General features: G+C 48.4%; 2 protein-coding genes across 2 annotated transcripts; both read left to right on the top strand.

Moving 5' to 3' along the window:
* Positions 1–291: 291 nt before the first annotated feature.
* Positions 292–6,013, top strand: B0J16DRAFT_174324 (Rap1-interacting factor 1 N terminal-domain-containing protein). The gene is made up of 2 exons (XM_046122462.1): positions 292–3,432; positions 3,480–6,013. Exons 1-2 carry the CDS (start codon positions 388–390, stop codon positions 5,763–5,765), a joined length of 5,331 nt encoding a protein of 1,776 aa, XP_045980208.1. The 5' UTR covers positions 292–387; the 3' UTR covers positions 5,766–6,013.
* Positions 6,014–8,907: 2,894 nt separating this feature from the next.
* B0J16DRAFT_323111 (general substrate transporter) lies at positions 8,908–10,690 on the top strand (the record flags this gene model as incomplete). The annotated part of the gene is made up of 3 exons (XM_046125755.1): positions 8,908–8,998; positions 9,082–9,857; positions 9,911–10,690. The coding sequence occupies 3 exons, from the start codon at positions 8,908–8,910 to the stop codon at positions 10,688–10,690; spliced, it is 1,647 nt and encodes a 548-aa protein (XP_045980209.1).
* Positions 10,691–11,024: the final 334 nt, after the last annotated feature.

The following is an 11,024-nucleotide window of genomic DNA, read 5'->3' on the forward strand; positions in this document are numbered from 1 at the left end:
TTAATTTTGGGGCGTCCCCAGGCACGGACCCTGCATTTTTTAATTGAATCGCGCTTTCACCATCCCAAATCGCGTTCGTCTCGCGCGTTGGCCCGGAGAACGAGCGCGGACCTGTCAAGCATTTACTTACTCGACATCCAATCTGTCGCAATATGGATGGATCTTGGTTACTCAGACTTCATAGCTGCGTATAACCACCAGCTAACATAAAACCATACACGTTCTCTTTTTTATACCCGCTTCTCTAACCGATCGCGATTATCGATCGAGTCTTTATTTACCGCTTTTTCGTTTGTTTTTTCTGTCCGTAATTAATAGCCGTATGCGTTGTCCGCAGTTTCCCGGCCAAACTTCTGCTGTCTAGATCGCCGACGCTGCCTAGCAGCCATGACATCTTCAGCCCAGGCCTCCACCAACCTCGACGAACTCCCAGCTCGACCTCCAACTCCTCCTCGAGAATCTCTCCCGGAGAAAACAGACCCCATGAAGGCCTCCGTTAATCGTGCATTCGACCCGAGATTGAGCCTTCAGACACCGCCGAGTGCTAATACCCCTACGTCGACCGGGGCAACCAACTCGGGTTCGACTTCGAGACGGTCAAGGAAGAAAGTCGAATGGTCGAGCCATACCGAATACAAAGACCCTCCTGACCTCGAAGCGTCAAAGTTCTTCAGATCCTCGCCTATCACTACACCTTCCGCCTCCTCTAGACCCATCAAGGGTATCCTCAAGCCGTCACCATCTCCGAATCCTCTAGCATCCTCTCTCAATGGCCAGTCCAACGGCCTCTCGAACCAAGCCAATATCGCCGAAATGTTGGACTCGACCATCAAACAGCTCGCTGGTTCCGACCGGGAGTTGCGACTCGACGCTTACATGATGCTCTCTCGGGCTCTCAAGGCCTCCAATAACTTGCCCGATAGAGTTGCCTTGCAAGGAAAGATGAGCCTGTTCATGTCATTTATTGAGCGCGACGTTAAAGCCAAGAATGAGAAAGGAACTCCTGACTCTTCTCTCGTCAACCACGCCCTCAACCTCTTAACGACCTTTTTGCATTTTCCCGCCATCGCCTCGACTCTCACATCCGACTTCGGCATCTTCATAATCGACCATTGCATTCGATGTTTCTTCGACCCAGCACTCCCTAAGGATCTGGCACGTCATCTTATGCAAGTGGTTGCTTTCCAGTCCTTCTCACCCAAAGTAATGGCTTCTGATCGAGTTGGCCGGTTAATCACATCCTTGCACAACATCGAGAACAATCTGACCGGGAAGAGCATCATCATGGGTCGCATTCAGATATACAAGCGACTCATCAAACAATCTAGAATGCACATGGCTGTTTATACAGACTGGCTGAAGGATATGTTTACGGATATGCTTAGTACGGTCCGAGACATCAGAGCTCAAGCCATCAGCTTAGGCACAGAAGCAGGCTTCGCACTTCGAAACGAGAAGAATGTGCTGCGTAAGGTGACCGAGATTTTACAAACCCCGGAAAACAAAGAAAACAAATCGAACTCCATGATCTACATCCAATTTTACATGCGAAAACTCGAGGAGATGATCGGAAAGAAAGAAGACCTGTCTGTAGTCCCTCAAATATGGGCTGTAGTGACGCTCTATCTGCAATGTCCTATCAGTCGGTGGGCGCACTTTGCCAGGTGGTTCAGGATCGTACAGGATTCTTTCAATGCGAACGATTTACAAACCAAGCTAGAGACCAACTTTGCCTGGAACAGATACGTCTATCTATCCATTACTAGCAACAAGATGGTGCCTAAATCCTTGGGTGCCCTCGGACAGCCGCTTGCAAGCCAATTGCGCCGCAGGATCAACTCGAAACATACGGAGGAGGCGCTGAGGCTCCGAAGAACAGTCATGGGTGGTGTCTGCAACCTATACTACTATGCCTTCCGACCTAATAACGATATGCAGTGGACTGACTCAGCTTGGGATCTTGTTCTTCAACCTCTCATGGGACAACTCCTGAATCCCGATGAAAAGAATGAGCTGGCCGCGGACTCGGTAACACAAGCGTCGCGCATCGTCACAGGACTCTTGGATGTCTCTACTCCAAGAAGTTGGAAAGAGGATCGAATCAGGGACACGGCACTGATAAGCCCCGAGGAGCTGCCCCCAATCGATTCTAGGTGGACTCGTCGAAATTCTGAGAAGGTCTTTAGCCTCGTTGGCCCTATCTTGGAAAGGAAATTCACTGATTTAGCCAACACTGAAAGCTTGACTTACAGGCTCTGGCAAACATTCGTGGGGTCCATTGCCGTCGCCTCGGCAAAGGATATCAAGGTGGCTGATGAGACCGCACGTTTTATAGCTCAATCTTTTGATGTGCTATCGAACATATGGGCCAAGGGAGTCCCCGAAGAGGCTGAGGTCTCTAGCACAAAATTTCTGTCAAGTGTCCAGCACTATGTCGAAGTCCTCGTTCGTAATCTTGGCCTACTTTCATTTACGGAGAAGAAACTGTCTATGTCTCTTGCCAATACGTTCGAGCCTGCCTCGACGCCCTCAAACCGGCTTGATTCTAAGTCGAGCGGTACCGTTCAAAGTCCACTGTTGCACCTCTTCTCGATGCTCAGCTCCAAGCCTGCAGGCGTCGCTGATGACGACAGCCTCGCTGAGTGTTTCCTGTCGATCTTTGAGCCGTTCTTTCATGACAAGCCTAATAAAACTCGCGTTGAACTTTCACGCGAAATGCTTCGACTTCTACCACGGGATACTCTTTCACCTTTCGGTCCATGGATCCTCGCTGCCGATAACATGCAGTCTCTTTTGAACCGGAACATAGCTCCATCTAGTTCACACCCACCCAGCAGCGACAAATTACTCGGACCCGAGTACCGCGAAATCGTCTCTCTTCTCGAACGAGGACTCCTTTCACACCCCAGTCTTCCAGAAGAACGCTGGTTCTCTCTGTTTAATCTTCTGTCGGATCACATTGTTAACGAGTGTGGGGATGCTGGCCGAGCACTTGGTCTTGTGGAGCCATTGGCGAAGATTGTTACCGACAACTTCTTTGAAGGTTCCGACAGATCCAATGGAACGGCCTTGTCCATAGCATCTGCACTATTCAATGTTGCAAAACTGCCTCGTGACCGTCAGGCTGTCGAGGCTGCCAGAAGACGACTTTGGGGTGCACCTCCAACTGCATCACGATCGTCCTCATTCGACCCGTACCAGTATCTTTACCAGCTTCAAAACCAAAGCATGAATTTCTTGTATGAGAACGAAACCGAGTGTGCTGAGGAGAAGATGGTGGCTTATATCAAGGCTGTGGACGCCTTCATTGTCGCAGCCTGTTCAAAAAATGGCATCAAAACTCTATCAAAGCTGCAAGTCGGTCTTGCTCCTTGGATACAGGATGAGAAGACGCATAAATGCCTGCGAAGCGACTCTCCTGTTTCCGGACCAGTAGGTCTTCCCCGTGCTACAACTTTCCAGATACTAACCATTCATAGACGCGATCCCTCTGGGATAATATTTGCGCACAGCTTTTGGCACTTGGCCGATTGGATAAGAAGGATCTTGACGCCATCGAGCCACTCTTCGCTGCCGGGTTCAGAAGCAAACACCGTCATGTTGTAAACAAGATGGCGGAGACGTGGAACGTTCTGGTAAAGGATGAGGAGAGTTTGGATTGTTCCGAAAGCCTCAAATCAATCATAGCCTCTCTTCGTCCAACGGTTGATGTCTTATATCCTGGCATGGAAGAGTCAAGCGGTGATTTTGGCGCTCAAGTTCAGTCATTCGTGGAGTCGCAAGATGACTTGAGTTTCGTAGCACTCTCATCGGCCAAGTCGACAGGCCCAGATATTGAACCAACCCTTCCACCAGCACCGTCAATGACACCATTGAGCGCGAAAGGTCCACTGACGCGGAAGCGCCGTAGGGATGCGACTCCCGACTCAGTGAAGACGAAATCGGCCAAACGAACCACCACCCCTCGTCTCCGCCATGACAACTCTCAGATTCAATTTGCTCCAATTGTCTCATCGCCACTGGTTGGGGAGTCTCAACACCTCACAGAGAGACAAAAAGAAGTTCGTCAACGACAGGAGGAGAATGTTGGCCTGTATCCTGGTATTCAATCCAGTCCTCGGACAAGGTCGCAAGCTGCTACTGAGGAGAAAACCAAAGATTCGAAACCTAGGAACGTCGAAACTACTCCTGAGCGACCCGCGTCATACGAAGAGTTTATTACTTCAACCCCAACTCCTCGACGGGGTCTGGCTCTGCACCTTGAGGGCATCAATGACCCGCCCTCGTCGCCCCCGGAGCCGAGACGCAATCCCCTCTTGTCTGAGATCCAAACTCGATCGAAAGCTAGGGACTCGATGGAGAGCTGGCAATTCTCGTCTCCACCTGGAACACCCTCCATTGACCTGCAGGCCGCAGAAGCTCAACCAGAAGCACAAACCCCGACCAAGAGTAGCTCATCGGCTAAGATCAAGCGCTCTAAGCGACGCGGAAGAAAGTCAGGACCTTCCAAGAAGAACCAAGCTAACTCCTCCAATGTTTCGAGCCAGGAGGCGGCGGAAGAGGTGAGCGTGTTGCCGGATGTCCCCCAGACACAGGATATGGAAGAGGCGGAACAAGAGAAGAGCGAACTACCCAACCACGACCAAATGGGTAGCCCTCAGCCAGCGGAGCAACTTCAAGAAACACCAAAGTCCGGCGATGATGAATTTGTGGATGCCCGGACAAGCCCTGTCGCGGCCGCAGACAACGCAGCGCATTCAGTTGCCCAGAAACCGGCACCCAGCCAGAACCACGAATCTTCTTTTGCGCTCAGCGAAGGAGATGAAAGCAGCTTCATGCGATTCGTAGTCGAGATTGAATCGAGGCCAAATCGTCATGAGAAGTTCGAGTCTGTCTCAGTTTCTCCCGAGAAGACGAAACGTGTGTCTCCTGAAAAGTGCATTGAGGTCCAAGGTGATACTTCGGCCGAGGATGAACCTGAGGCTAAAACGCAAACCTCGCTGGCAGATGTTGTTCCCTCGACGCCTATAGATGCAGGCTCAGAGACCTCCGAGGTTCAGCCTACAAGCACTCGAGGAAGTAGGAGGAAGAGGAAGCGAGGTTCCTTGTCCACCGAGACCCGCAGCAAAAGGAGGCGATCGGCTCACACACCAGCACAAGAGCAATCTGGAGACAGTCAGTCAACGTCTCAAGAACCAAAGTCGCCTGTATCAACTGTACGACGATCTTCAAGACGAAAATCGGGACAGACGAGCAAGGAACCCCAGAATCAAGAATCTCAAGCGTCGCCATCCAAGAAAGCAAAGCGATCATCTATGTCTCAAGCGCCGCAGACAAGATCGAAATCGACTGATGTGCATGATGGTGGTGATACAGATGAGGAGTTAATGTCACAATTGGTTACAGAATCTATTGCAGCATCGCAGAGTCAAGAGCCAGAGCTTGAGGTTGAAATTCCTGACGCACTTGTTCCAGACTCAATGGAAGATATGTCAGTCGACGAAGAAGCAGCCATAGAAGAGCCCGCAGTTGAACTGCAGGACCCTGTGGAAGAGGCTCAGGACGCAGTGGCTGAAACTGAGAAGGCGGAAGCAGAGGAGGAAACCGTCGCTGTCAAGTCAGACTCTATCATGGAGACCCTACGCGGTGGATTGAAGCAGCTACAGGGAGCAGCATTATCTCGCGATGAAGTATACCGATTGGAAGATATGTTGATGGATATGAAGAGAGAGCTCTTCGAAGCGGAACGACGAGGAAGACTTTAAAACATGACTTAGCGACTGAAAGCATTGTTTGCGGCGCCTTTGGAGAAATATTTTTGGGGATTGTTTGTACTATAATAAATACCTCCCTGTACAGAGTTATCTGACTGGATGGATGTCATCGCATAACGTCTCTTAGCGATGCATAAGACATAGATATCATTACATAGATAGGGATCAATCAAGGAAATGATCACATGAAAAAGACATGCCAATAATCTCGTCGAACACCCGAGGTCTCAGCCCATAAATAAACAGCTCGACTCACGAATCGGTAATCCACATCCCGTATGTGTTTGACCAACAACGATACATCATGGGGAAGACGATATTGTGGAGGATCGTCGAAGTGAAGAACTGGGGAGAGTCTCGGGTTGCCTGAATAAGTAATCCGAATCGAACCGCGGTACGATTTCATTCCCAATTACCGGGGAACGGAGTCGGTTGTAAGACACGAGGGCACCGAGATTTAATGTCTCGAGATGTTCTTTCTGAGAGTTAATTGCCAGGCCACCAGCAAACCGGAGATTTCCACTGCTGTTGAAACTGATAGTATCGTAACAAGGTGGACCTATGTGAAAATTTAACTTTAGAGTTCGGGTCGTGAAGTCTTGATCGTGAAGCCTCATGACCGATCAAGACTCTTAGCACGAATTTCTCCATCATGGCCGATTTGCTGCTGCCTGATTTTGTTACTAGGTTCATGGTTGATCCAGGTCTTGGGTCATGACTAGCAAAGCAGTGAGTATTTTGTTGTCTCTGAGTGGTTACTGTTCTGCAAGACAAACGAGTCTTCCCCACGAGTCTCCATTTTTCATTCCTACCTAGAAAGCCAGACATCAAGGAAACTGTCTGGCGTGATGTCTACGTCCGGCGAGCTGTTCCCACGGCGGAACACAAATAGGTCAAGATCTACGTGTTCGTCAACGGGGCGACATGGGGATTAGCAAGATTGTTAGAGTTGGGCGATGGTTGCTTCGATCTTCAACGGTTACTTTGTCGGTAAAGACGTTTTTCTTTGCATGAAGCGATTGTGTTACGACATGCAGGGATCCTTCAAAGCAAGATCTGGTGTTGATATGAAGCTGTTTGTGAGTTCCCTTGAAGAGTCGACGTCAGTTACTGTGCTTAAAGAGGAATAGCGGGAACCTGGTGTAAGTCGGTGACAACTCTTTGTTGAAGGTGCTCCCACGAAACAGTTAGAGCCACTATGAAATTGTCCGATTTGACAACCGTTGACCAGTTAAGAAGAATCAGCAACATATGTATCAAAGTTTCCTCGAAAAAGGAAAGAAGAAATTCAAGATAGAATATCGTCATGTTCAACTGAGCTTATTGGCGGGCTCGTTCCCCAGAAACCAGACTGCTCAATGGTTGTTAAAGTGGTAGTGTCACAAGTCGCTTATAACCGAGGGATTCCCGTTTGTTTAACAGTTCAATCGATCAATGAAAGACGTCAAGATGAGTTCCCTCGTAAAAGAGAGAATAGGTGCATCCAAATGTTTCTTAACCCGTGTAGGCAACCCGAACGATCGTGCGAATCTGCCTATAGACCATGTATCAAATCGACTTCCATCGGGATGGTTTTTTAATTTATTCGGTCCGCCTAAAACCGCATGACGTCAACTGATATGGTTTAATGGAAACCTGGGGTTCAGAGTAAGCGGCATATAATGCTGGACCACAAAGGAATTGAAACGGTGGAGAGGGTCTTTTGCAAAGACGGTCTGACGGCTGGATGGTTCATCTTCTGACAATGCGTTTAAATAGTTGATTGGATGATTGATAGTGAAGCGGATACTCAATGCACGTAGGATCTTGGCGTCAACTGCGACAGGAACTGAAGCGCGGCAATGGCACGTTTTTGACTGTAGAGTCGATTTAACGGTGTACTGTATCGTACTGTGTAGGTACTATGTAGAAGGAACAAAAGTCGCGATGCGTTCCTGATTAAGAGAGGACAATCAAATAGAAATTTCTTTTAACATTGCTCAACTCTATTACTTGTTGTTGTTAGCAGCCAAGAATTATCAAAGCAGAGCCTCATCTCATGACTGGGCGATATTAGTATTCTACCAAGAAATTGGCATGACGGGAAGGAATGGAGAGCTGGTTCAACAGCACCTTCCATGACCTGGAGTGTTTCGATGTCACGTGCGAAATCAGGACTTCCCTAAAAAGACTCAAAAGAAGCCCAAAGACAGCGGAAAGAACGATGATGAGACGGCTAAAGAGAAACCTGACGCTTCCAAGGACCCAATTCTCATATCACGAAAGGCCCCCACAGGTGGGTGACAGAAGAATTGTCTTCTAAACCTTAGGCTACTATAATAAAGTAGCCTAAGTGCTAGTCTAAGCTAACATAAAGTGACCAAATTATTTCATCTCTTATGCTTTTGGGGCCAATTCTTCTAATACCCTAGGTACGGCCCCATTTTGAAGACATCGGGTGCTATGACGTCGCATTCCCCACGCTCCAGCCTTTCTCCAGTCCCCCATGCTTATGTACAGTAGTTTACTTCCCCAACTCTCCGCAGATTCTGGGTGTCAGGAGAATTTATGGGCTTCTCCACGATCGATATTCATTGTAAGTGCCGAAGGAGATAATCATGTTGGTTCTAGAGAGTAGTCATTCGCTGAGAAGAGTAATTTGTGCACACATCTAATACTTGCATAGATCTGCTGAAGCCCTTAGGACCCCGACGTCACTCATTTGCTCTTAACAATCCCGAGAAACTTTACCATGATACAGGGGTCATAGCCATGCTAGTCATGGCTGCAGACAAGTGCGGACCATAAAGAGTCAGTATATTCATTACTGCACGCACAGTACATTCTGCGATTGGCCGATGGGTCAATCGATGGCCAAGCAAGGACTGTCATGGATCTGTAGCCAAGGTCCGTCTGGGAGACCAGCTTCGGCGTCTGATCTAGGTGTGGATATTACGAGACCGTGGACCCAGTAGCAATTCCTACTCTACATGGCTCTGCCGTACAAGACGCAAAAGCCCTTGGGCTCTGGTCTCTTTATAACCCCAACCGGGTCCTCCTTCGCCGTTTCGATGCTCTCAACATCAACTTCCTCTCGATTTGTCTTTTGGTTCAAAGTTCGGGCGTCAGCTTTCTGCTTTGATCTACCCTAGCCATGTTCAAGAAGTACCTGGGCCTTCGAGGCCAGAAGCTCAATTATGCCATCAGTACCATTGCAGGAACTGATTTCCTGCTCTTTGGTTATGGTAAAGCTCACCACTGTCTTCCCAGCCGACGAAATAACTTAGCTGAGGCTCGATCATAAAGACCAAACTAACAATCATCACAGATCAAGGAGTTATGGGTGGCATCTTGACTATGGCTCCTTTCATGGCGCAATTTCCTGATATGAACTCCGACGACATGAGTGTATCTGCAGCTGTTCGAAAGAATCGTTCAAACTACCAAGGCATCGCTGTATCTTCTTACAACTTGGGCTGCTTCTTTGGAGCACTAATCACTATCTTCCTTGGAAACAAGCTCGGTCGCAGGAAGATGATCATGCTTGGAACCACTATCATGGTTATTGGTGCCGCTCTTCAGGCCTCAGCATACTCTCTGGAACACTTCATCATCGGACGAATCATCACTGGACTGGGAAATGGCGGCAACACTTCTACTGTTCCCATGTGGCAGTCCGAAACCTGCTCTGCCCATAAGCGTGGTAAACTTGTCATGATTGAAGGTGCTCTAATCACCCTTGGCATCACTATTTCTTACTGGGTCGACTATGGCATGTACTTTGCGCAGGACACTTCTGCTTGCTGGCGTTTTCCAATGGCTTTCCAAATCGTCTTCTGTCTCATCATCATGGCCTTTGTTATGTACTTGCCCGAATCTCCCCGCTGGCTTGTGCTTAAGGGCCGTGATGATGACGCAAAGGAAGTAATTGCTGCGATCGCTGACCAGGATGTGCAAAGCAAGTATGTTGAGAATGAGTTCAAAGCCATGAAGGATACCGCAACAGAGATGAGCAAGGGAGCATTCTCGGATTTGTTCTCTCGCAACCACAACAAGAACTTTCACCGTACTATTCTTGCTTTCGTCAACCAAATGTTCCAACAGGTAAGGCAGGCTCCTTGCTTCCGAGTAAAAGCATACTAATATCGTAACTACAGATCTCTGGCATTAACCTGATCACCTATTATGCTGCTACCATCTATTCTGGACTCGGCATGACGGGGCATATGCCTCTTCTGATGGCCGCTCTGAACGGCACCGAATATTTCCTGGCTTCTCTTCCTGCGATCTGGCTCGTTGAGCGTGTTGGTCGCCGAAAGCTCATGCTTTTTGGTGCAGCTGGACAATGTGCTTCCATGGCTATCCTAGCTGGTGTAGGCTCTAGCGATGCGAGAGCATGCCAGATTGTGGGTATTGTCTTCTTGTTTGTCTTCAACTCGTTCTTCGCTGTTGGTTGGCTCGGAATGACCTGGCTATACCCAGCTGAAATTACACCTCTACGAATTCGTGCCCCAGCCAATGCTCTATCGACTTCGAGTAACTGGATCTTTAACTGGCTGGTGGTTATGATTACCCCTCCAGCTTTCGAAAACATTGGATCCAACACATATATCATTTTCGCCGTCATCAACGCCATCATGGTTCCTTCGGTTTATTTCTTCTTCCCCGAGACAGCATACCGATCATTGGAGGAAATGGATACAATTTTCCAAAAGGTGGAACATGGTTTGAAGGGTGCTCTCGGCGTCGTCAAACAGGCTAAGATTGAGCCCCGGCGATACGATAACAACGGAAACCTTCTGATCGCTATGGAGGAGGTTGACGACAAACCCCGTGTTGAGCACCGAAGTGGAAGCTCAAGTGGACACAGCGGCGAGCATAACAATGCCGCCATGTTCACCTCGAACGACGAGGAGAATCAGCGTCGCGAGACATGAGAGGATGCTATTGGCTGATGACGGCCTTCTTTTCGATAAGCTGTCATACGCTAGAGGTGATGAGAAATCACGATGAATGTTAGTTTAGAGCAGGCATTATGCTTGATGCACATACACTATAGATACCCGTTTCAATAAGACTAAGATTTTGATTCGTCAATATCATTGCCGTGTAACTCTGTATGCTTCGGCAGCCTTGCATGGTGAAACTCGTTTTGGGAAGTATTATGCTCGCTATGAATAAATTTGATGGAATTACTTAGATGTTTCAACAGACTTTAGAAATAGTCTTTGCCTAAATAGTATCTACTATAACTAGGTAGGTACGGTAAGA

This window comes from Fusarium flagelliforme, assembly GCF_020744385.1.
Source record: "Fusarium flagelliforme strain FIESC 12 MPI-CAGE-AA-0113 chromosome Unknown B0J16scaffold_6, whole genome shotgun sequence".
In the NCBI taxonomy this organism is placed as follows: Eukaryota; Fungi; Ascomycota; class Sordariomycetes; order Hypocreales; family Nectriaceae; genus Fusarium; species Fusarium flagelliforme.